This window comes from Salvelinus fontinalis, unplaced genomic scaffold, assembly GCF_029448725.1.
Source record: "Salvelinus fontinalis isolate EN_2023a unplaced genomic scaffold, ASM2944872v1 scaffold_0158, whole genome shotgun sequence".
In the NCBI taxonomy this organism is placed as follows: domain Eukaryota; kingdom Metazoa; phylum Chordata; class Actinopteri; order Salmoniformes; family Salmonidae; genus Salvelinus; species Salvelinus fontinalis.
The window spans coordinates 41,894-68,115 of NW_026600367.1; the positions used below are offsets into that span (position 1 = coordinate 41,894).

Here is a 26,222-nt window from a genome sequence, read left to right on the forward strand (position 1 = left end):
GCAGGCTTTATCAGGCTGTTCTGTCATAGATATAGAATGGTTCATCTAGCAGGCTTTATCAGGCTGTTCTGTTATAGATATAGAATGGTTCATCTATAAGAAGCAGTGCGACTTGGTTGGGTTGTGTTTCGGAGGACGCATGGCTCTCGACCGTCGCCTCTCCGGAGTCCGTACGGGAATTGCAGCGATGAGACAAGACTAACTACCAATTGGAAACCATGATATTGGGGAGAAAAAGAGGTTAAAAAAAATGGATATAAAATGGATATAAATACTCAGACAGAACAACAACAACCAGGAGGTCATTGGATCTGGTGTCGGGCTTTTCACACCTACCTTTTTCCACTCACAGTCATTGAAGCAGGGGTTGGTACCGGTTCAGGAAACAGAACCAAAAACTGTGAAAAATCAACAACAACTCAACTAACAGAAATAGAACCAGCAACTAAAGTGATCTCTAGTGTTCCGGAACAGAACTGTTATTTTCAAATCTTGAGAATCGGTTAATAATGTTATTTTTTGTTCCCGAAAATATTCTGTATTTAAGTAAAGTTCTGATGCTAGAAATTCCACAAAAACTCATGCCATGATGTCCAGGGCTTCAAGCCAAGCCCGTTACATGTCCACCCCTCTTTCTCACTCTCTACTCACCTGCATCTCATGCCTGCAGGGCATATCAAAATATGGAATGTGATGATTGTAAGCATGTTGGAAATGTACAGCCATCATTCTTCTCTGTTGTTTCTACATGCTAGAACATAACAATTGTGTGTCTTTCTCTGTCTCCAGATTTACAGCTGGCGGACGTTGTGGAGGCTGGTGGTTAATCAGAGATGATTCCTCATGAAGTCCATGGAGCCGTCCTCTCTGTCCCCTGGCGGGTGTCACTCTGCCCTCTCTAGACTACTGAGTCCAGGACACACAGTCACACAGTGAAGACCTGAAGGAGACCTGTTTGAGCCCACGACAACACTGAGAGAGAGAGAGATGTTTCCCATGCCAATAAAGCCCTTAAATTGAATTGTAGTTGAGAGAGAAACAGAGATAGGGACAGAGAGAGAGAGAAACAGAGATAGGGACAAAGAGAGAGAGAAACAGAGATAGGGACAAAGAGAGAGAGAAACAGAGATAGGGACAAAGAGAGAGAGAAACAGAGATAGGGACAGAGAGAGAGAGAAACAGAGATAGGGACAAAGAGAGAGAGAAACAGAGATAGGGACAGAGAGAGAGAAACAGTAGGTTCAAAAAACCTACTTGAGAGACAAACAAAGAGTGAAAACCAACCATGAAATCCAACCAGGAGAGGAGCCATGGCTGTCTACCTCCAAAGAAGCGTGAGATCCTAGCCCTGGAGCAGAGGCCTGTGGTGGTAACAGCAGCAGCTGAGATCCTGGCTCTGGAGCAGAGGCCTATGGTGGTACCAGCAGCAGCTGCAGCCTCAGCAGACACTACCCTACACACAGAGAACCTGGCTTGGCTGGCCAATGTAGCCAGCGAACGCTGCAGATCCACAGAAACTCCCAGCCCCAGGTTTCATGTCTCCTCGTCCTCCTCTTCATCCCCCTCCCCTTCTGCTACCTCTCTGTCTACGATTCCCCTGTCCTCTCTCTCCACTGTCTACCCCACTGGGGTGGGGCTCAGCCAACAGGGCGGGACAATCCAGTACGCCCAGCTGGCCCCTAACCTCCAATTCATTAGCTCGGGGCCGTACACTGGCTACATCTCCTCTCAGATCATCCAGTCCACTGCCACCAGTGTAGCCACCTCCACAGGGCAACAGCGCCACCATCTGGACGGCCACTGCTACACCGCCGCCCTCATCTCCCAGGCCACCAAGGTGTGTGTCTATTGTGTATGCATTCAGAAAGTATTCAGACCCCTTGACTTTTTCCACATTTTGTTACGTTATAGCCTTATTTTAAAATATATTAAATGGTTTCCCCCCCCTTATCAATCTACACACAATACCCCGTAATGACAAAGCAAAAACGTTTTTATTTTTTATTTTAGCAAATTTATTCAAAATAAAAAACTGAAAAATCAAATTAACACAAGTATTCAGACCCTTTACTCAGTACTTTGTCGAAGCACCTTTGGCAGCGATTACAACCTCAAGTCTTCCTGGGTATGACGCTACAAGCTTGGTACACCTGTATTTGGGGAGTTTCTCCCATTCTTCTCTGCAGAGCCTATCAAGCTCTGTCAGGTTGGATTGGAGCATTGCTGCACAGCTATTTTCAGGTCTCTCCAGAGATGTTCGATTGGGTTCAAGTCCAGGCTCTGGCTGGGCCACTCAAGGACATTCAGAGACTTGTCCCGAAGCCACTCCTGCATTGTCTATGCTGTGTGCTTAGGGTTGTTGTCCTGTTGGTAGGTGAACCTTTGCCCCAGTCTAAGGTCATCAGCTATCTGGAGCAGGTTTTCATCAAAGATCTCTCTGTATTTTGCTCCATTCATCTTTCCCTCGATTCTGACTAGTCTCCCAGTCCCAACCGCTGAAAAACCTCCCCACAGCATGATGCTGCCACCATCATTCTTCACTGTAAGGATGGTGCCAGGTCTCCGTCAGACGTGACATTTGGCATTCAGGTCAAACAGTTCAATCTTGGTTTCATCAGACCAGAGAATCTTGTTTCTCATGGTCTGAGAGTCCTTTAGGTGCCTTTTGGCAAACTCCAAGCGGGCTGTCATGTGCCTTTTATTGAGGAGTGGCTTCCGTCTGGTCAGTCTACCATAAAGGCCTTATTGATGGAGTGCTGCAGAGATGGATGTCCTTCTGGAAGGTTCTCCCATCTCCACAGAGGAACTCTGGAACTCTGTCAGAGTGACCATCGGGATCTTGGTTACCTCCCTGACCAAGGCCCTTCTCCCCCGATTGCTCAGTTTGGCCGGGCGGCCAGCTCTAGGTAGTCTTGGTGGTTCCAAACTTCTTCCATTTAAGAATGATGGAGGCAACTGTGTCTTTGGGGACCTTCAATGCTGCAGCCATTTTTTGGTACCCTTCCCCAGATCTATGCATCTACACAATCCTCTTTCAGAGCTCTACGGACAATTCCTTCGACCTCATGGCTTGGTTTTTGCTCTGAAATGCACTGTCAGCTGTGGGACCTTATATAGACAGGTGTACACTTTTCCAAATCATGTCCAATCAATTGAATTTACCACAGGTGGACTCCAATCAAGTTGTAGAAACATCTCAAGGATGATCAATGGAAACAGGATGCACCTGAGCTCAATTTTGAGTCTCATGGCAAAGGGTCTGAATACTTCTGTAAATAAGGTATTTTTACATGTATTTATATACATTTACAAAACTGTATTAAAACCTGTTTTTGCTTTGTCATTATGGGGTATTGTGTTCAGATTTTTATTTGATTTAATCCATTGTGGAAAAAGTCAAGGGGTCTGAATACTTTCCGAAGGCACCGTATATCAGTGTTGGGGAGTAGTGAACTACATGGAGTTCAACTAGTAAGTTAACGACATTTTGCAGTATTTGCTGGGAGTTGAACTAAATTATGTGTAGATCATTTCCTTATTTTATTTGTTTGTGTCAGACCTGCCCAATTCTCACTTAAAACATTGTTTTTGTGTTTAATAGACTAAATTGTGATCCGTTTTTGAAATTTGTAGACCATGACATTTCAGATTTCAATATGATAATGCATCATTAAGTGAAGTAATTGTTAGCTTGATGAACTATACTTTTCAGAGTAGCTTCCCCAACACTGGTATTTATTGTGTAATTAATTAGTATTATTATATATTTATTTGTGTTTTTTAATGTATTGCTTGGTGCGAACAAATATCCCCTTTGGGGCGATTAATGATGTACTATGTTATGTTAAGGCTGGTGACCAGCAGAACCAGCTCCAGATAGGACTGCCGTCTGACCTGGCTGTGTCCGTTGGAGGGACTACCGTCTCCCTGCCGACCTCCACCCACTTCCCCAGTACCCACCAGTACATCCAGCTGGACAGCAGCAGCCCTCTGACCGTCACCTCCCCTACCCAGGGCCACCTCCAGCCTCTCCAGCTCCACACCCACCCTGGGATGGGCCTCCTCCCCCACACCCTCACCCTCGCCCCCTCCCAGGTGCTGGTCCAGTATGCGGATGGGTTAGGGGTCAACAAAGCTGAGGGCGGACACACCAAGGTATTTATATCGTTTATCGTAACGATCGTAAGACATTTTTAGATGTTGAACTGTTTGCGAGGAGAGCTTGTGAGTAAGCATGTCATTGTACAGTTTAGACTACACTGTATCCTGTGGATATGACAAATAAAGATTGATTTGATTTGAAGGTGGTGCAGCTAAATGGAGAGCTGGAGAGGAGTTTCGGTAAACAGAGCTGTGCTGGCGTCAAAGGAACCTCCTACTCTAACCAGAACAATCAGCAGGTTCACCATGGATATGAAGCTCGACACATCCTCATTCCCGCAGACTACACTACCCAGGATTCAACGGGACTACAAACCTCCCTGGTGCTGGTAGCAAACGCCCAGGCCCACCCCCACCCTACCAGTGGTGCTGAGCAGGACAAGGTCCAGGTCCACCCATCACTAATACACAGTGAGGGAGGAGGCATCTGTCTAGGGAAACCTGTCTCCAGAACCTCCTCTTTCACCTCCCTCAACTCCTCTGATGCTCAGAAGGTCTCTTCTGCCCCTCACACGGTTATCCAGACCACCCACCACTCTGACCAGCATGTACACAGCCTGTACTCCACCACCCAGGCACCAATCATCGGCTACATCGCCAGGGCAGGTAACCAGCATGGCGTCAGCTACGCCACCCTGCCGCAGCACCTGGTCATCCCGGACGGCCAGTCCCTCCAGTCTCTCCTGATACCCGTTAACGGAGTCGGTGACGTTACCACCACTACGGACCTCGAGGCCGCCTGCTCGGTGACCGCCAGGACGGCCAGCACCACCGCCTCTCAGCTGGCTCCAGCGACCACATCCCTCCCCCGCCACACCTACCTCACTGCGTCCCTGTCCAAGTGTGAGATGCTGGGGTCGGACAGCCACCACCAGGCCCCTGCTGTACTCCAGGCCCAAGTACTACCCATCCAGCACATCCAAATCCCCTCTAACACAACTGCTACTGTGGTGGTGTCCCCCTCCCCTGCCCTAGCCCTAGTTCCCGCCCCTGTCCAGGCCTCCCCCTCTCTCTCCTCTTCCCTCTCCTCCTCTCCAGCCCTAGCTCCAGCCCCTGTCCAGGCCACCCCCTCTCCCTCCTCCTCTCCAACCACGCTCCCTCCGTTCTTCATGCGTGGCTCCATCATCCAGCTGGCGGATGGGGAGCTGAAGCGAGTGGAAGACCTGAAGACGGAGGACTTTATCCAGAGTGCTGAGATCAGCAGTGAGCTGAAGATTGACTCCAGCACTGTGGAACGCATCGACACAGGCCAGACACCCAGCGCTGTCATCATACAGTTCGGTGTCGGGGAACACAAAGCACAGGTAAGCTAGTGAAGCTTGTTGTTGTCTCCATTCCCCTAGACTCAGTGCCAGTCTGTTTGTACTTCCCTGCCAACGCCTTGTCACTCATTCTCACACCGCAATGGTGTTGAAAAGAGCACAAACAGATCTGAGATCAGGCTACCATAACCCCATCCTAATGTCTATGTTTATGCCAATAACAGTTTATTGTGTATCCTTTGTGTGTTGTATTCCTCTGCAGGTGTGCGTGGAGGTGCTGTTGGAGTACCCGTTCTTTGTGTTCGGCCAGGGCTGGTCGTCCTGCTGCCCTGACCGGACCACTCAGCTGTTGGAGCTGAGCTGTGCCAAGCTGTGTGTTGGGGACGTGTGTGTCTCCCTGACCCTCAGGAGCCTGAGGGGTGGCGACGGCTCTGTGTCTGGGAGGAACCACAGCAGCCAGGGTCACGAGGTCAAGCTGAGGCACAGCCACAACACTGGGGACATCACACAGGAGTCTAACCGGCAAGGGAACAGTCAGGGGAATAGCCAGAATAATGGTCAGAGTATTGATCAAATCAACAGTCAAATAAATAGTCAGAGCAACAGTCAGAGAGACAGTCAGAGAGACAGTCAGAGAGACGGTCAGAGAGACAGTCAGAGCAACAGTCAGAGAGACAGTCAGAGAGACAGTCAGAGAGACAGTCAGAGAGACAGTCAGAGAGACAGTCAGAGAGACGGTCAGAGAGACAGTCAGAGAGACGGTCAGAGAGACGGTCAGAGAGACGGTCAGAGAGACGGTCAGAGAGACGGTCAGAGAGACAGTCAGAGAGACAGTCAGAGAGACAGTCAGAGAGACGGTCAGAGAGACAGTCAGAGAGACAGTCAGAGAGACGGTCAGAGAGACAGTCAGAGAGACAGTCAGAGCAACGGTCAGAGAGACAGTCAGAGAGACAGTCAGAGAGACAGTCAGAGAGACGGTCAGAGCAACGGTCAGAGCAACGGTCAGAGAGACGGTCAGAGAGACGGTCAGAGAGACGGTCAGAGAGACGGTCAGAGAGACGGTCAGAGTATGGACAAGGACTTTAGGAACAGTTTGAATGCTGCAGGCAGCAACAGTGTCTTCCTGGTGCAGGTGGCCAAAACAGACAGGCTGACTAAGGAGGACAGGGGCGTCCCCCGCTCTGTGGACCAGGTGACAGGATCTGGACTGAGACCCGGATCTGGATCTGGACCAGGGGTCTACGGAGCTGGAGTTGGACCCAGGAGCACCTCGGACCTGCAGGCTGTCTCAGGGAATGGAGAGATGAGAGACAGAGAAAATGTAGAGGTGATAGGAAGAAACAATGGAGAGATGAGAGAGAGAGAACAGAATAGCCACATGCCCCCTTCGCCCCTCAAGACAGAAGTGGGTGAGGCAGACAAAGAAAAACCCTGCGGTCGTAAGAGGAGGTGGTCTGCTCCAGAGAGAGATCAGACCGAGAGGGCGGACGAGGAACCCCCTTTGACTCTGCCAAAACCCTCTTTTATAACTCAGCAAGTCAAACTCTCCATGGAGGGACGGTCAAATGTTAGTCGCTGAGGGAGCTGGAGTGTTGTACGGGAGGTAGGGAACATACTTTTATATGTTTGTAACGTTGTTAGTGCTGTTTGGTTTCATCTATCTATCCACATTAATGGAAAGGATTCGTTTACCTTGTATATACATGTTTTAGGATTCTATTTCTATGGAAGGAACCTTGTTGTCTCTGTGTTTGGCCCACTGTCTGGGAGGCCAGTCTCTCTCCAGAACACAGTGAGTGGCCCACTGTCTGGGAGGCCAGTCTCTCTCCAGAACACAGTGAGTGGCCCACTGTCTGGGAGGCCAGTCTCTCTCCAGAACACAGTGAGTGGCCCACTGCCTGGGGGGCCAGTCTCTCTCCAGAACACAGTGAGTGGCCCACTGTCTGGGAGGCCAGTCTCTCTCCAGAACACAGTGAGTGGCCCACTGTCTGGGAGGCCAGTCTCTCTCCAGAACACAGTGAGTGGCCCACTGTCTGGGAGGCCAGTCTCTCTCCAGAACACAGTGAGTGGCCCACTGCCTGGGGGGCCAGTCTCTCTCCAGAACACAGTGAGTGGCCCACTGTCTGGGAGGCCAGTCTCTCTCCAGAACACAGTGAGTGGCCCACTGTCTGGGAGGCCAGTCTCTCTCCAGAACACAGTGAGTGGCCCACTGTCTGGGAGGCCAGTCTCTCTCCAGAACACAGTGAGTGGCCCACTGTCTGGGAGGCCAGTCTCTCTCCAGAACACAGTGAGTGGGCCACTGTCTGGGAGGCCAGTCTCTCTCCAGAACACAGTGAGTGGCCCACTGTCTGGGAGGCCAGTCTCTCTCCAGAACACAGTGAGTGGCCCACTGTCTGGGAGGCCAGTCTCTTTCCAGAACACAGTTAGTGGCCCACTGCCTGGTAGGCCAGTCTCTCTCCAGAACACAGTGAGTGGCCCACTGTCTGGGAGGCCAGTCTCTTTCCAGAACACAGTTAGTGGCCCACTGCCTGGTAGGCCAGTCTCTCTCCAGAACACAGTGAGTGGCCCACTGTCTGGGAGGCCAGTCTCTCTCCAGAACACAGTGAGTGGGCCACTGTCTGGGAGGCCAGTCTCTCTCCAGAACACAGTGAGTGGCCCACTGTCTGGGAGTCCAGTCTCTCTCCAGAACACAGTGAGTGGGCCACTGTCTGGGAGGCCAGTCACTCTCCAGAACACAGTGAGTGGCCCACTGTCTGGGAGGCCAGTCTCTCTCCAGAACACAGTGAGTGGCCCACTGTCTGGGAGGCCAGTCTCTCTCCAGAACACAGTTAGTGGCCCACTGCCTGGGAGGCCAGTCTCTCTCCAGAACACAGTTAGTGGCCCACTGCCTGGGGGGCCAGTCTCTCTCCAGAACACAGTGAGTGGCCCACTGTCTGGGAGGCCAGTCTCTCTCCAGAACACAGTGAGTGGCCCACTGTCTGGGAGGCCAGTCTCTCTCCAGAACACAGTTAGTGGCCCACTGCCTGGGAGGCCAGTCTCTCTCCAGAACACAGTTAGTGGCCCACTGCCTGGGAGGCCAGTCTCTCTCCAGAACATAGTTAGTGGCCCACTGCCTGGGAGGCCAGTCTCTCCCCAGAACACGGTGAGTGGAAACTGTAGCGAGCAGATGGTTGACCTGGAAAGGCTTGAATTGACTGAACCATGAGATTTCTCCTCTATATTGACCTATAAAGTGAATTATGCATGTATGAGTTATATCAATTGATAGTACCTGCCTAGTTAGAATACAACCCTCTACTGCTCATCGTTACCCTCAGTCATCAGAACCCCCACCCCCCATATATTTGAGGACGTTGTTTTATGTGATGAAATGTAGTTTTCTTTTTGTTGCCTCAGGGCAACGTTGTGCAGTTAGGCTACTTTAAAGGGCAATACAATGCTGAATGATAGACATGTAAATTGCCAGACAATGGACCCAGGGACATTCTATGGGCCGAAGCAGCCTAACTGATCAGTTAAGATCATACCCTCTGGTTGTGAGGACAGTCACAGCGAGGAAGAATGGACCTCAGAATCAGGTTTGAGAGGCAGTGAAATACTAGTTTAGGGAAAAGCTTTCACTATCTGCTTTTCCATGGTGTTGTAGTAAGTACCCTTATGACACAGAACGCCCGAATCTAACCCCCCAAAAATAGGTTTTAATATTTGTTTCAATGAAAAACCACAATGTGTGCAGTAAAGGATTACTCATATACTGTATACAGTGCATTCCTGAATTATTCAGAACCCTTGACTTTTCATACATTTTGTTACGTTACAGCCTTATTCTGAAAATAATTTTTCTTTTAAATCTTCATCAATCTACACACAATACCACATAACGACAAAGTGGAAACAGGTTCTTAGACATTTTTTAACCCCTAAAAAACAGAAATACCTTATTTACGTAAGTATTCAAACCCTTTGCTTTGAGACTCGAAATGGATCTCAGGTGCATCATCCTTGAGACTCTTCCTAGAGCTGGCTGCCCGGCCAAACTGAGCAACCGGGAGAGAAGGGCCTTCAGGGAGGTGACCAAGAACCTTTTAAAAATCCACCTTTCCAGAAACAACTCTCTCACTGTTGCCGCCTGCTATAGACCACCCTCTGCCCCCAGCTGTGCCATGGACACCATATGTGAATTGATTGCCCCCCATCTATCTTCAGAGCTCGTGCTGCTAGGTGACCTAAACTGGGACATGCTTAACACCCCGGCCATCCTACAATCTAAGCTTGATGCCCTCAATGTCACACAATTTATCAATGAACCTACCAGGTACAACCCCAAATCCGTAAACACGGGCACCCTCATAGATATCATCCTAACCAACCTGCCCTCCAAATACACCTCTGCTGTTTTCAAGATCTCAGCGATCACTGCCTCATTGCCTGCATCCGTAATGGGTCTGCGGTCAAACGACCACCCCTCATCACTGTCAAACGCTCCCTAAAACACTTCAGCGTGCAGGCCTTTCTAATCGACCTGGCCGGGGTATCCTGGAATGATATTAACCTCATCCTGTCAGTAGAGGATGCTTGGTTATTCTTTAAAAGTGTCTACCTCATCTTAAACAAGCATGCTCCATTCAAAAAATGTAGAACCAGGAACAGATATAGCCCATGGTTCACTCCAGACCTGACTGCCCTTGACCAGCACAAAAACATCCTGTGGCGTATTGCATTAACATCGAATAGCCCCTGCGATATGCAACTTTTCAGGAAAGTTAGGAACCAATATACACAGTCAGTTAGGAAAGTTAAGGCTAGCTTTTTCAAACATAAATTTGCATCCTGTAGCACAAACTCCAAAAGGTTCTGGGACACTGTAAAGTCCATGGAGAATAAGAGCACCTCCTCCCAGCTGCCCACTGCACTGAGGCTAGGAAACACTGTCAACACCGATAAATACACTATAATGGAGAATTTCAATAAGCATTTCTCTACGGCTGGCCATGCTTTCCACCTGGCTACCCCTACCACTGTCAACTGCCCGGTACCCCCAACAGCAACTCGCCCAAGCCTCCCCCATTTCTCCTTCACCCAAATCCAGATAGCTGATGTTCTGAAAGAGCTGTAAAATCTGGACCCCTACAAATCAGCCGGGCTAGACAATCTGGACCCTCTCTTTCTAAAATTATCTTTCCCGAAATTGTTGCAACCCCTATTACTAGCCTGTTCAACCTCTCTTTCCTATTGTCTGAGATTCCCAAAGATTGGAAAGTTGCTGCGATCATCCCCCTCTTCAAAGGGGGAGACACTCTAGACCCAAACTGCTACAGACCTATATCTATCCTACCCTGCCTTTCTAAGGTCTTCGAAAGCCAAGTTAACAAACAGATTTCTGACCATTTCGAATCCCACCGTACCTTCTCCACTATGCAATCTGGTTTCAGAGCTGGTCATGGGTACACCTCAGACACGCTTAAGGTCCTAAACGATATCATAACCGCCATCGATAAGAGACATTACTGTGCAGCCATATTCATCAACCTGACCAAGGCTTTCGACTCTGTCAATCACCACATTCTTATCGGCAGACTTAACAGCCTTGGTTTCTCAAATTACTGCCTCGCCTGATTCATCAACTACTTCTCTGATAGAGTTGTGTGCCAAATCGGAGGTCCTGTTGTCTGGACCTCTGGCAGTCTCTATGGGGGTGCCGCAGGGTTCAATCCTCGGACCGACTCTCTTCTCTGTATACATCAATGATGTCGCTCTTGCTACTGGTGATTCTTTGATCCACCTCTACGCAGATGACACCATTCTGTATACTTCTGGCCCTTCTTTGGACACTGTGTTAACTAACCTCCAGACGAGCTTCAATGCCATACAACTCTCCTTCCGTTGCCTCCAACTGCTCTTAAATGCAAGTAAAACTAAATGCATGCTCTTCAACCGATTGTTGCCCGCACCTGCCCGCCCGTCCAGCATCACTACTCTGGACAGTTCTGACTGTGGACAACTACAAATACCTAGGTGTCTGGTTAGACTGTAAACTCTCCTTCCAGACTCACATTAAGCATCTCCAATACAAAATTAAATCTAGAATCGGCTTCCTATTTCGCAACAAAGCCTCCTTCCCTCATGCTGCCAAACTTACCCTCGTAAAACTGACTATCCTAACGATCCTCGACTTTGGCAATGTCATTTACAAAATAGCCTTCAACACTCTACCTAATAAATTGAATGCAGTCTATCACAGTGCCATCCGTTTTGTCACCAAAGCCCCATATACTACCCACCACTGCGACCTGTATGCTCTCGTTGGCTGGCCCTCGCTTCATACTCGTCGCCAAACCCACTGGCTCCAGGTCATCTACAAGTCTCTGCTAGGTAAAGCCCCGCCTTACCTCAGCTCACTGGTCGACATAGCAGCACCCACCCATAGCACACGCCCCAGCAGGTATATCTCACTAGTCACCCCCAAAGCAAATTCCTCCTTTGGCCGCCTTTCCTTCCAGTTTTCTGCTGCCAATGAATGGAAAGAACTGCAAAAATCACTGAAGCTGGAGACTCATATCTCCCTCACTAACTTTAAGCACCAGCTGTCAGAGCAGCTCACAGATCACTTCATCTGTACATAGCCCATCTGTAATATAGTCCGTCCAACTACCTCATCCCCATACTGTATTTATTTATTTATCTTGGTCCTTTGCACCCCAGTATCTCTACTTGCACATTCATCTTCTGCACATCAATCACTCCAGTGTTTAATTGGTATATTGTGATTACTTCGCCACCATGGCCTATTTATTGCCTTACCTCCCTTATCTTACCTCATTTGCACACACTGTATATAGACTTTTTCTATTGTATTATTAACTGTATGTTTGTTTATTCCATGTGTAACTCTGTGTTGTTGTATGTGTTGAACTGCTTTAGTTTATTCTTGGCCAGGTCGCAGTTGTAAATGAGAACTTGTTCTCAACTAGCCTACCTGGTTAAATAAAGGTGAAGTAACTAAATAAAAACCCGATGGTCACTCTGCCAGAGCTCCAGAGTTCCTCTGTGGAGATGGAAGAACCTTCCAGAAGGACATCCATCTCTGCAGCACTCCACCAATCAGGCCTTTATGGTAGAGTGGCCAGACGTAAGCCACTCCTCAGTAAAAGGCACATGACAGCCCGCTTGGAGTTTGCCAAAAGGCCCCTAAAGGACTCTGACCATGAGAAACATGATGAAATCAAGATTAAACTTGTTGGCCTGAATGCCAAGCATCACGTCTGGAGGAAACTTGGTACCATCCCTGCGGGGAAACATGGTGGTGGCAGCATCATGCTGTGGGGATGTTTTTCAGCAGCAGGGACTGGGAGGCTAGTCAGGATCGAGGGAAAGATGAACGGAGCAAAGTACAGGGAGATCTTTGATGAAAACCTGCTCCAGAGTGCTCAGGACCTTAGACTGGGGCGAAGGTTCACCTTCCAACAGGACAACAACCCTAAGCACACAGCATAGACAATGCAGGAGTGGCTTCGGGACAAGTCTCTGAATGTCCTTGAGTGACCCAGCCAGAGCCTGGACTTGAACCCGATCGAACATCTCTGGAGAGACCTGTAAATAGCTGTGCAGCAACGCACCCCATCCAACCTGACAGAGCTTGAGAGGATCTGCAGAGAAGAAACTCCACAAATACAAGTGTGCCAAGCTTGTAGCATCATACCTAGAAGACTTGATGCGGTAATCGCTGCCAAAGGTGCTTCAAAAAAGTACTGAGTAAAGGGTCTGAATACTTACGTGATATTTCTGTTTGTTTTTTTAGCAAAAAAAACAAAACACTTTTGTTTTGTCATTATGGCGTGTTGTGTGTAGATTGATTGAAAATTTGGAAAAAGTCAAGGGGTCTGAACACTTTCCGTAGGCACTGTATGTTGCAATCATTTTGGTTTACAGAAATGTGGGTGCGTCTGATTTTGTTATGGGCCATATTCCAGAAAGTGAATTCAAAGAGTAATGATATTGATTTGAACATCAACCAATGTCTACAGGACAGGGTTGGTTGTATCTTTGATAGCCAGGTTGTGTCTCAAATGGCACCCTTTTTCCTATATAGTGCACTAACTTTGGGCTCTGATCAGATGTAGTGCACTATAAAGCGAAGAGGGTGCCGTTTGGGACGCATACTTTGTGATTTAATGTCTACATTCCCTTCTTGTTTTAGATATACTGTTGTAAGTTACCTGCTAGCTTCATTCAAGTTACCTGCTAGCTTCATTCAAGTTACCTGCTAGCTTCATTCAAGTTACCTGCTAGCTTCATTCAAGTTACCTGCTAGCTTCATTCAAGTTACCTGCTAGCTTCATTCAAGTTACCTGCTAGCTTCATTCAAGTTACCTGCTAGCTTCATTCAAGTTACCTGCTAGCTTCATTCAAGTTACCTGCTAGCTTCATTCAAGTTACCTGCTAGCTTCATTCAAGTTACCTGCTAGCTTCATTGAAGTTACCTGATAGTTTCATGCTGTTGTAAGTTACCTGATAGTTTCATGCTGTTGTAAGTTACCTGATAGCTTCTCCTGCAGTGAGTTCTACTTCACCTTTTATCGGAGGCTTTCTGTGGTTCTTCTGGACGTTATACAACGTTTTACAGTGGTTCTTCTGGACGTTATACAACGTTTTACAGTGGTTCTTCTGGACGTTATACAACGTTTTACAGTGGTTCTTCTGGATGTTATACAACGTTTTATAGTGGTTCTTCTGGACGTTATACAACGTTTTACAGTGGTTCTTCTGGATGTTATACAACGTTTTACAGTGGTTCTTCTGGACGTTATACAACGTTTACAGTGGTTCTTCTGGACGTTATACAACGTTTTACGTTGGTTCTTCTGGACTATATACAACGTTTTACAGTGGTTCTTCTGGACGTTATACAACGTTTTACAGTGGTTCTTCTGGATGTTATACAACGTTTTACAGTGGTTCTTCTGGACGTTATACAATGTTTTAGGTGGTGGAGGGAGAGCCACTGACATTGAACTACAGGCATAGTGAACCTGTCCAATTAACTTAGTTGTAATTGTGTTGTTTGTGCAACACCTGAATTATAGGTTTGTGTTTTTCCATGTTAAATCATTACAGCCCAATGACCCTCTAAAATGTCTCTGATTCACTTTCATCAGTTATTTGTATGAATGACATCCCATGTAAAACTCAAACCTCAACTTGCAATATGTCACCTGAGAATACATTGTATCTTCACGTGACATGAATCATTAAAATTTATATTTTCATACTTTTAATTCAGGCAAATCAGAGTAATCATGGTACTATCAAGTGAAGAAGCTAGAGTCAAGATCATCAGTGATTATGGACCAGTGCCATTGGTTCAGCAGTGGACCAGTGCCATTGGTTCAGCAGTGGACCAGTGCCATTGGTTCAGCAGTGGACCAGTGCCATTGGTTCAGCAGTGGACCAGTGCCATTGGTTCAACAGTGGACCAGTGCCATTGGTTCAGCAGTAGATGAACATGTGCACATGCATGTGGACATTTCTCTACATTCTGTAACTACCTGGCCTCACTACCCACCCATGTGTACCCAACTTACTTTAGACTGAATTCTCACAGGTGTCTCTCCTTTCTTTTCTTTCAATTTAAAATTATATTATTTAAAAAAATTCTTATAGCCAAAATAAAGTAGTTTACAGAACTCAGGAATTGTGTGTGTGTGTGTGTGTGTGTGTGTGTGTGTGTGTGTGTGTGTGTGTGTGTGTGTGTGTGTGTGTCTGATTATCATAAAACTGTTTATCATCAAAGAAAGCAATTGGATATTTTCAAATTCATTGAGAGAGAGAGAAGGGAGAGAGAGGAGGGAGAGAGGGAGACAGAGAATAGAATGAATAGAGATTATTAGACTGTTGTTTGCATCTTGCCAATAATCAGGTGAACTGGCAGAGAAACAGACGCCGCCCATTGACTGTTTTCCCCTGAGATATGTATGTGCTAAAATATAAACATTGTTGTAGATATTATACAAAATAGGATCATTGTTATTATTGTACAATCTGTCAATTAAAAATGTTCATGCATTGGTCCGCAACCCCAAAAAAAGGTTGTGAAATAACTTTTCTGTGTACCTCATATGTAAGATACATTTATGTACAACAGGAAACAGGAAACAAGAGGAATAGAAGACTTCAAAGTTGCTTTTCTAACTGTGGTATTACGTTTTAATTTGTAGGATATACTCCAATCTGTTCTGTATGATCTATGGTCTCTTTCTTAGGAGAGTTTTTGCAGGTTTATGGACAAAATATTTCAGTTGTAATTTTTTTCAACATTTAATTTAGATTTGAACAAATTTGTTTAAAGAAACACAAAAGAACATGAACAAATGTATTGTCTCTGTATTATCAGAATAATAAATAACAGAGTCAACTGAAATCCTGTCTTTTAACTGGCTCATCTGTCTTTCATCCATCTTTCAAGAGGAGCAACAGAGCAGCTGCTTACTCTAGTGCTCTGTTATTCCAGCCTGGACTCATAGACTACACGTAGCATACTCTAGTGCTCTGTTTTTCCAGCCTGGTCTCATAGACTACACGTAACATACTCTAGTGCTCTGTTATTCCAGCCTGGTCTCATAGACTACACGTAACATAGTCTAGTGCTCTGTTATTCCAGCCTGCTCTCATAGACTACACGTAACATATTCTAGTGCTCTGTTTTTCCAGCCTGGTCTCATAGACTACACGTAACATACTCTAGTGCTCTGTTTTTCCAGCCTGGTCTCATAGACTACACGTAACATACTCTAGTGCTCTGTTTTTTCCAGCCTGGTCTCATAGACTACACGTAACATACTCTAGCACTCTGTTTTTCCCAGCCTGGTCTCATAGACTACACGTAACATACTCTAGTGCTCTGTTTTTCCAGCCTGGTCTCATAGACTACACGTAACATACTCTAGTGCTCTGTTTTTTACAGCCTGGTCTCATAGACTACAAGTAACATACTCTAGCACTCTGTTTTTTCCAGCCTGGTCTCATAGACTACACGTAACATACTCTAGTGCTCTGTTTTTCCAGCCTGGTGTCATAGACTACACGTAGCATAGTAAATGTAAATACAAATTCTGAAACACTCAATTTAGTATGATATGTTACATTTGATATGGTTACATAAGACAGAAGGTTACTTAACCTCTACCGAGTACCTAACCCGGATTCGGGAGCACCCCCCACCCCCCCCCCCCCACCCCCCCCCCCCCCACACTGATTAGCATCGTTAGCATAGCGTCACAATTAAATAGTAGCATCTAAATATCATTAAATCACAAGTCCAAGACACCCAATGAAAGACACAGATCTTGTGAATAAAACCACCATTTCAGATTTTTTAAATGTTTTACAGGGAAGACACAATATGTAAATCTATTAGCTAAACACGTTAGCAAAAGACACCATTTTCTTACTCCAACAGTTTTTTCCTGCGTCAGTAGCTATCACTAATTCGACTAAATGAAAATATATATAGCCACTAACCAACAAACAAATTCATAAGATGACAGTCTGATAACATATTTATGGTATAGCATAGTTTTTTTTTTTAAATGTGCATTTTTCAGGTATAAATCACAGTTCTACATTGCAGCTGCAATCTGATATAGTGCTGATGCAGCCAGAACAATTACAGAGACCAACTTCATATAACTAATTACTTGTCTTAAAACATTTCAGAAAAAATACACAGCGTACAGATATTGAAAGCCCAACATCTGGTGAATCCAAACAATATTTCAGATTTATTAAATGTTTTATAGCGAAAACAAAATGTAGCGCTAAATTAGCATAGCCACGCCAGCCAGAACCAGCTGGGCGCGCCCGACCAGTTCACATGCACGACAGATATATGAAATAACATCGTAAATTGGGTCTTACTATTGCTAATCTTTCATCAGAATGTTGATAAAGGTGTCCTTAGTCCTGATGAGTCGTTCAATCCATTCACAATGGCAACTTTCCCTCTTCATTTAGCGTAGGTACTGGTCGACTAGCACGGTTCTGTCCAAAGTTAAAAAACTCACAGAACGGAACACGGCAAAACTCCCGAAAAAATTCAAATAATCTGATTAAACTATATTGAAAAAACATACATTAAGATGATATGGTCACATGTATCAAACAAACTTCGAGACGGAGATAGTTTTCATCCGTAACGGCAGCATAACAAAAGAGGATTGCACCTCTAAAACGCGCGTTTCAGAAAACCGGAAGTTGTCGGTCACGCTAAAGAAATAGGTCTTATTTCACGTCAGTACAAGATAAACAAAAAATTTCTCCTCTGACGTCTTCCTGACACCCAGAGGAAGACGAATGAAGTGTGTTTCGGGTCATAGGTGGCGTGACCATATATAGGCAGAGCGTTGAAGCGAGCATACACATCTTGCAATCTTCTTCTTGCTCAGGGAAAGTGCTGTCAAATGACTTGTGTTTCACTCAGAGACAAAATTGAAACGGTTTTAGAAACCATAGCTTGTTTTCTATCCAATGGTATATGGTTATATGCATTTAGTAACAGCAATAATTGAATAAGAGGCAGTTTAATCTGTAGAGGCAATTATGCTAATGCGAAAACAGCACCCCCTGTATTCTCAAGAAGTTAAGACAAAAAACGAAAGTAGGGTGGTTGGACAGGGTGGATGGGTAGGTGTAAAACGTGAACATCAAGCAACACAAAGGCTGTGTGTTTGAATAACATCACAGACAATTTGATCATTTTAGCTAATTAGCAACTTTGAAACTACTTACCAATTTTTTTACAACTACTTAGCATGTTAGCTAACCCATCCCCTAACCCTAACTTAAACCTAACTCCTAACCTTAATCCCTAACCTGGCTAACATTAGCCACCTAGCTAACATTAGCGTTAGCCACCTAGACACCTAGATAACCTTAGCCTCAACAAATTAGAATTCATAACATATCATACGTTTTGCAAATTCGTAACATATTGTACGAATTATAATTCGTAACATATCCGACGAAATGGAAGATGGACATCCACAAAAGAATACCATGCCAAACGTTACATATCATACTAATTGGAGTGTCACGGATATACGTTTACTATGTTACGTCTACCCCTGAGTCCAGGTTGGTATTTCTCTCTGTTTCTCCTCTTTCTGTCTACTGTGTACAGGGAAAGTAACTGATGCATTTACATAAATATTGTTGTAGATTCACACTTTTACATTTTAAATGAAATCAGCACAGTTGAAATCAGGCATTAAGATGTGAAGTGCTAAACAGCCACAAGAAAGATCCTGTCTGTCTGTTCGTCCGTCCGTCTATTTACTACTATGTGAACATGTGGCTGGCCTGCTGTGTGACTCTGATAAAGGTGGTCCTGCGACTGAGCTCCTTCAGTTTGGCAGCTCCTACGTAGGTGCAGGTGGAGCGCAGACCACCCAGAATGTCCCTGATGGTGGCCTCTACATCCCCCCTGTACGGTACCTCCACCGTCCTGCCCTCTGACGCTCTGCAGGAGGAGGAGGAGAGGGGTATGGAGGGATTGAGGAAGAGGGGAAAACGTGTCAATAAATCTATGGTCTTTCCATTGGGTTGATCAGGCACATTGATTTCTTAGTCTTCGACATCATCAACAGTTTTGTACTAAATAGACTAGAGCTAACTACTAAATGAACATTTTGTGAAGAAAATGTGTGTTCTTGCTTGTAAGTTAGTTAGTCATAAAAACTGAATTTATACTGTATTTATATAGTGTGGGCGGAAGGTAGGCTAGTGCAGGGGTTCCCAACCAGGGGTACAAGGACCCCCGGAGGTACTTGAGAAGACTCATGAGACCATAGACCTCCTGGTAAAATGCACGAGGGGGTACTTCAGGGGTACTCCAGGCAGAGCTAAATTCAGTTGGTGGCACAGTAACCGAAGAAGGCTGGGAACCACTGGCCTAGCAGTTAGATCATTGGGCCATTAACCGTAAGGTTGCTACTTTGAAGCCCCGCCCCCCCGGCAAGGTGAAAACAATCTGCTGAAGGGCCCTTGAGCAAGGCACTTAACACTAATTTCTCCAGGGCCCTGGCTGTGACCTCACTCTCCGATGGCGTCTCAGGGAGAGTGGGATATGGCCCCCCCCCAAAAAATAAACAATTCCAATTCATATGTGTAAAACAGGACAGATATAAGCACCCAAGAAATGAGTATTATTTGACCTGTACTCTGCCACTCCCCCGACATGTTTCTTCATGGCCGTGTCAGAGCTCATCCCATAGAACAGCTTGACCTTTCTGCCATTCTTCTCAATGACCTCCCCGGCACACTGGTCATGGCCAGCCAGCATGCCCCCCAGCATCACAAAATCAGCTCCAGCGCCTAGAATCACACACACACACACAACCCTGTTGAGAGAAGGGCAAGCAAGGCAGTATCTTTGAGTGACACAACACAATGCATGCGTTCCAAATGCATCCTATTACCAATATAGTGCACCACTATGACCAGGCCCTATAGAGAATAGGACACACACAATGTCACTATGATAGTATGATTTATCAAACCAGGACTCACCAAATGCCTTAGCCACATCGCCAGGACAGCTGCAGCCGCCATCCTGGTGAGATAAAACAAAACATATTGAGCAAACATTGTGGAACGTTCAGTGGTTTAATCTCTCAAAGGGAAAGCCAGGCGTAACCCGAGCTCCAGCACCTTTAACCCCTGGGTTCGTTCAGATAGAAATGTAACCCGAGCTCCAGCACCTTTAACCCCTGGGTTCGTTCAGATAGAAATGTAACCCGAGCTCCAGCACCTTTAACCCCTGGGTTCGTTCAGATAGAAATGTAACCCGAGCTCCAGCACCTTTAACCCCTGGGTTCGTTCAGATAGAAATGTAACCCGAGCTCCAGCACCTTTAACCCCTGGGTTCGTTCAGATAGAAATGTAACCCGAGCTCCAGCACCTTTAACCCCTGGGTTCGTTCAGATAGAAATGTTGTGTAGATATATGCATTGTGCAGGTGCGTTGCACCCTCCTGAATATGACCCAAGAGGTCAGAATGTGGTGCAAGGACAACAACCTCAACGTGACCAAGACAAAGGAGATGATTGTGGACTACAGGAAAAGGAAGACTGAGCACGCTCCCATTCTCATCGACGGGGCTGTAGTGGAGCAGGTTGAGAGCTTCAAGTTCCTTGGCGTCATCACCAACAAACTAACATGGCTCAAGCACACCAAGACAGTTGTGAAGAGGGCATGAAAAAAACCTATTCCCCCTCAGGAGACTGAAAAGATTTGGCATGGGTTCTCAGATCCTCAAAGGGTTTTACAGCTGCACCATCGAGAGCATCCTGATGGGTTGTATCACTGCCTGGTATGGCAACTGCTTGGCCTCCGACTGCAAGGCACTACAGAGTGTAGTGCGAACGGCCCAGTACATCACTGGGGCCAAGATTCCTGCCATCCGGGATCTCTATACCAGATGTGGTCAGAGGAAGGCCCTAAAAATTGTCAAAGACTCCAGCCACTCTATTCATAGACTGTTCTCTCTGCTACCGCACGGCAAGCGGTACCGGAGCGCAAAGTCTAGGTCCAAGCGGCTCCTAAATTGCTTCTATGCCCAAGCCATGAAACTCCTGACCAGCTAATCAAATGGCTACCCAGACTATTTGAAAATCAATATGATTTGACTATTGACCAGAGCCCTGTGGGAATAGGGTGCAGTTTGGGAATAGGGTGCCGTTTGGGAATAGGGTGCCGTTTGGGAATAGGGTGCCGTTTGGGAATAGGGTGCCGTCATTTGGGAATAGGGTGCCGTCATTTGGGAATAGGGTGCCGTCATTTGGGAATAGGGTGCCGTTTGGGAATAGGGTGCCGTCAATTGGGAATAGGGTGCCGTTTGGGAATAGGGTGCCGTCATTTGGGAATAGGGTGCCGTCATTTGGAAATAGGGGGCCGTTTGGGAATAGGGTGCCGTCATTTGGGAATAGGGTGCCGTTTGGGAATAGGGTGCCGTCATTTGGGAATAGGGTGCCGTCATTTGGGAATAGGGTGCCGTCATTTGGGAATAGGGTGCCGTCATTTGGGAATAGGGTGCCGTCATTTGGGAATAGGGTGCCGTCATTTGGGAATAGGGTGCCGTCATTTGGGAATAGGGTGCCGTTTGGGAATAGGGTGCCGTCATTTGGGAATAGGTGGCCGTTTGGGAATAGGGTGCCGTCATTTGGGAATAGGGTGCCGTTTGGGAATAGGGTGCCGTCATTTGGGAATAGGGTGCCGTCATTTGGGAATAGGGTGCCGTTTGGGAATAGGGTGCCGTTTGGGAATAGGGTGCCGTTTGGGAATAGGGTGCCGCCATTTGGGAATAGGGTACCGTCATTTGGGAATAGGGTACCGTCATTTGGGAATAGGGTGCCGTTTGGGAATAGGGTGCCGTCATTTGGGAATAGGGTGCCGTTTGGGAATAGGGTGCCGTCATTTGGGAATAGGGTGCCGTCATTTGGGAATAGGGTGCCGTTTGGGAATAGGGTGCCGTTTGGGAATAGGGTGCCGTCATTTGGGAATAGGGTGCCGTTTGGGAATAGGGTGACGTCATTTGGGAATAGGGTGCCGTTTGGGAATAGGGTGCCGTCATTTGGGAATAGGGTGCCGTCATTTGGGAATAGGGTGCCGTTTGGGAATAGGGTGCCGTTTGGGAATAGGGTGCCGTTTGGGAATAGGTGCCGTTTGGGAATAGGGTGCCGTCATTTGGGAATAGGGTGCCGTTTGGGAATAGGGTGCCGTTTGGGAATAGGGTGCCGTTTGGGAATAGGGTGCCATCATTTGGGAATAGGGTGCCGTCATTTGGGAATAGGGTGCCGTCATTTGGGAATAGGGTGCCGTTTGGGCATAGGGTGCCGTTTGGGAATAGGGTGCCGTTTGGGAATAGGGTGCCATCATTTGGAATAGGGTGCCGTCATTTGGGAATAGGGTGCCGTCATTTGGGAATAGGGTGCCGTCATTTGGGAATAGGGTGCCATTTGGAATGCACAATCCCAAACGGTACAGTGCTTACCTTGCTGAGGACCTGTGCCATCTCAAAGGTGCCCGTGGTGTCCATGTTGGCAGCGATGATGGGGATGCCATGGTAACTCTGCTTGGAATTACGGAACGTGAACGTCCTCCGTAGGTCCACCTGTGAGGAGGGGAGCACAGTAACAATAAATAATCAATGTGTATCCCAAATGGGACCCTATTCCCCATATAGTGCACTACTTCTGACCAGAGCCCTATGTGCACTACATAGAGAACAGAGGGTGCCATTTGGGATGCAAGCCAATAAATCACACATTTTATTCATGAACGCCGATCAAAACACCAAAAGGTACAAATGCACATCATAAAAAGGAGGAATCGAAGAGGAAACCACACAGGCATTTAGCACTAGGAGTTGTGGGTAAACTGCCTGAAGTCAGGACAGTTGACATAACATGAGAGGATTGGGAAGACCAGTTAAGTTGTGGTAATGTATAACATACAGGTGATGTTTGCTGGGTTTGACCCCAGAGTGACGACCTGTATTGAAACTGTTTGAGGGTTTAAATAAGATAGAACACTGGTATTGAAGTAGATAAAAAAATATTCATCATATTCATGTTCATATTTCTCCCCGAGACGTCTCTCCATCCGGGATAACATGTATGACAATGGTGGCAACAGATAACCTATTATCCATCCTTCAATCTAATTCAATTACTAATCAACGAACCAATGGCTGCTAGTGAGTGTATGGCCGTATGCTAAAAGCATAATATTGTGCCAACTACAGTAAAACGACACATAAACAAAAAGCCTTGATCTCAATCCTCTGATGATGATGTCTCATTGTTTCCTCAGCCTGCCTGGGTTCATCATGAATCAGCCTGAGCATCAGCCTGCCTGGGTTCACCATGAATCAGCCTGAGCATCAGCCTGCCTGGGTTCACCATGAATCAGCCTGAGCATCAGCCTGCCTGGGTTCACCATACATCAGCCTGAATCAGCCTGCCTGGGTTCATCATGAATCAGCCTGAGCATCAGCCTGCCTGGCATCATCATGAATCAGCCTGAGCATCAGCCTGCCTGGGTTCACCATACATCAGCCTGAATCAGCCTGCCTGGGTTCATCATGAATCAGCCTGAATGGGTCCATCATGAATCAGCCTGAATCAGCCTGCCTGTGTTCACCATGAATCAGCCTGTCTGTCTTGGTTAATCAGGAATCAGTCTGAAGCTCAGCCTGTCTGGGTTCACTGTGAATCAGCCTGAATCAGCCTGTCTGGGTTCACTGTGAATCAGCCTGAATTAGCCTGTCTGGGTTCACCCTGAATCAGCCTGTCTGGGTTCACTGTGAATCAGCCTGAATCAGCCTGAATCAGCCTGTCTGGGTTCACTGTGAATCAACTTGAATCAGCCAGTCTGGGTTCACCCTGAATCAGCCTGTCTGGGTTCACCCTGAATCAGCCTGTCTGGGTCCATCATGAATCAGCCTGAATCAGCCTGCCTGTGTTCACCATGAATCAGCCTGTCTGTCTGGGTTAATCAGGAATCAGTCTGAAGCTCAGCCTGTCTGGGTTCACTGTGAATCAGCCTGAATCAGCCTGTCTTGGTTCACCCTGAATCAGCCTGTCTGGGTTCACCCTGAATCAGCCAGTCTGGGTTCACCCTGAATCAGCCAGTCTGGGTTCACCCTGAATCAGCCAGTCTGGGTTCACCCTGAATCAGCCAGTCTGGGTTCACCCTGAATCAGCCAGTCTGGGTTCACCCTGAATCAGCCAGTCTGGGTTCACCCTGAATCAGCCTGTCTGGGTTCACTGTGAATCAACCTGAATCAGCCAGTCTGGGTTCACCCTGAATCAGCCTGTCTGGGTAAATCATTAAAAAAAAAAATCAACTAGAACTTCAGATGTAGGACAGAACAGATTAACAGTGTCTCTGTCTACGTCCCAAATGGCACCCTATTCCCTATATAGTACTCTACTTTTGAGAGCCCTATGCTGCATTATATAGGGAATAGGGTGACATTTGGGATGCACACTCAGTGTCACACTCAGTGTCCCCTATGGGCCTTGGTCAAAAGAAGTGCACTATATAGGGAATCTAGTGCCATATGGGAATACGGTGCAAGGCTGACTCTCATGTCATGTTCTGTAAAAATATATATATATAAAATAGAATCACCCACAAATCGAGTTGTTTCAACCAATCATTATTCAGTAACTGGTTCCAAAGCCTTGTTTCAGTTTCAAAGTGTTACCTGAACTTTGTTAGTAGGCCCAACAAAAGCTCTAATATGAGAAAACGGAGGAAGAAAATTCAGCCAACTTAAAGAGATGGGTTTGCTCTATTTGTCTCATATGTTCATTCAACTATAAATTATTATTTTTGGTATCTTACCTGAAAAAAAGGCTGTGGAACAGCCACAAATGTCCTAATAACGGCCTGTGGATTGTTGTCAACAATGAGGCATATTCCATTTAGTTAGCGTTTAACGCAGTGTGTCATGTATCATATCACGCCGTGTCATGTATCATATCACGCCGTGTCATGTGTCATATCACGCCGTGTCATGTGTCATATCATGCCATTTCATGTGTTATATCACGCCATTTCATGTCTCTTGTCATGTCTCTCATGTCATTACATAGCAGTATAGGTGTTGACAGGTGCTAGCCAGGCAGAACATTGTGAACTCTGTGCCAGGCAGGCAGTGGGAGAAGGCACAAAGACACACACACATTGACGTATGCACACACACACACACACACACACACACATACACACACACACACAAAGACCAACATGCAGAGTCAAACACACACACACACAAGCATGCACGCACAGGCGCACACACACGCACATTCCAGCGCTGCTATGGGAAGGTGACCTCCACACACACACAGGGGAGGTTACTGTGTTCTGCTGTAGCAGGCTAAGGAACCAGAGTATGTTCTACACAGATATCCTCTACGTCACCAGTTCTAGATGGAATCTTATGGTATCTCTTTCACCACTGACCCTCCACAACTGACCAACCCAACACAGCTGGCTTGGGCTAGTTAGTATGTCATTTGTGATTCAACGTAGATTTGAACATTGTACATAAGACTTAATGTTCTTGGTCCCCTTGGGAGTCCACCATGGCTCCACCTTTCACGTTTCTGTGCTAACAAGGCAGAACTCATTAGACATCTACAACAGCAGCTATAAAGGCTGGTTTATAATAACCCATCCTCTCCTTACCTCTGACCTGCTCTTCAGGCTGCTTCTCTTGGGTCTGAACAGGACATCTTTAAAGTCCAGCTTCACATCCACGTCTATCCTGGGCATGATGGCCTGTCACCTCCGGGATGGTCCAATCCCTGTCCCAGTCCAATAAATCAGTAATTCTATAAATCACTAGATCAACATAGAGCCTGTGATCTGGTCTGCTGAGACCCAGACAGTAGCCAACCCTGAACCTCCAGATGCATCAAGTATTTATAGCATGCTAACAGGCACTCCTCTCCCAGCAGCACAAGCACCTATGGCTTTATTTGGCCTGCCCTCCTCTCCCTCTCCCTCTCCCTCTCCCTCTCCCTCTCTCTCTCTCTCTCTCTCTCTCTCTCTCTCTCTCTCTCTCTCTCTCTCTCTCTCTCTCTCTCTCTCTCTCTCTCTCTCTCTCTCTCCCCCTCTCTGTCTCTCTCTCCCTCCCTCTCTGTCTCTCTCTCCCTCCCTCTCTGTCTCTCTCTCCCTCCCTCTCTGTCTCTCTCTCCCTCCCTCTCTCTCTCTCTCTCTCTCTCTCTCTTCTTT

The 26,222-nt window shown here is 46.7% G+C and overlaps 2 protein-coding genes across 2 annotated transcripts; one reads left to right on the forward strand and one right to left on the reverse strand.

Moving 5' to 3' along the window:
- The first annotated feature begins 17 nt into the window (after positions 1–17).
- LOC129843748 (ataxin-1-like) lies at positions 18–15,840 on the forward strand. Its single transcript, XM_055912330.1, has 4 exons — positions 18–1,837; positions 3,850–4,155; positions 4,305–5,465; positions 5,686–15,840. Exons 1-4 carry the CDS (start codon positions 1,286–1,288, stop codon positions 7,000–7,002), a joined length of 3,336 nt encoding a protein of 1,111 aa, XP_055768305.1. The 5' UTR covers positions 18–1,285; the 3' UTR covers positions 7,003–15,840.
- Positions 15,841–16,670: 830 nt separating this feature from the next.
- On the reverse strand, positions 16,671–25,999 carry LOC129843754 (GMP reductase 1-like). The gene is made up of 5 exons (XM_055912337.1): positions 25,674–25,999; positions 22,468–22,587; positions 19,986–20,028; positions 19,631–19,790; positions 16,671–18,936 (listed from the first exon to the last, which is right to left on the reverse strand). The coding sequence occupies exons 1-5, from the start codon at positions 25,758–25,760 to the stop codon at positions 18,756–18,758; spliced, it is 591 nt and encodes a 196-aa protein (XP_055768312.1). The 5' UTR covers positions 25,761–25,999; the 3' UTR covers positions 16,671–18,755.
- Between the last annotated feature and the right edge of the window lie 223 nt (positions 26,000–26,222).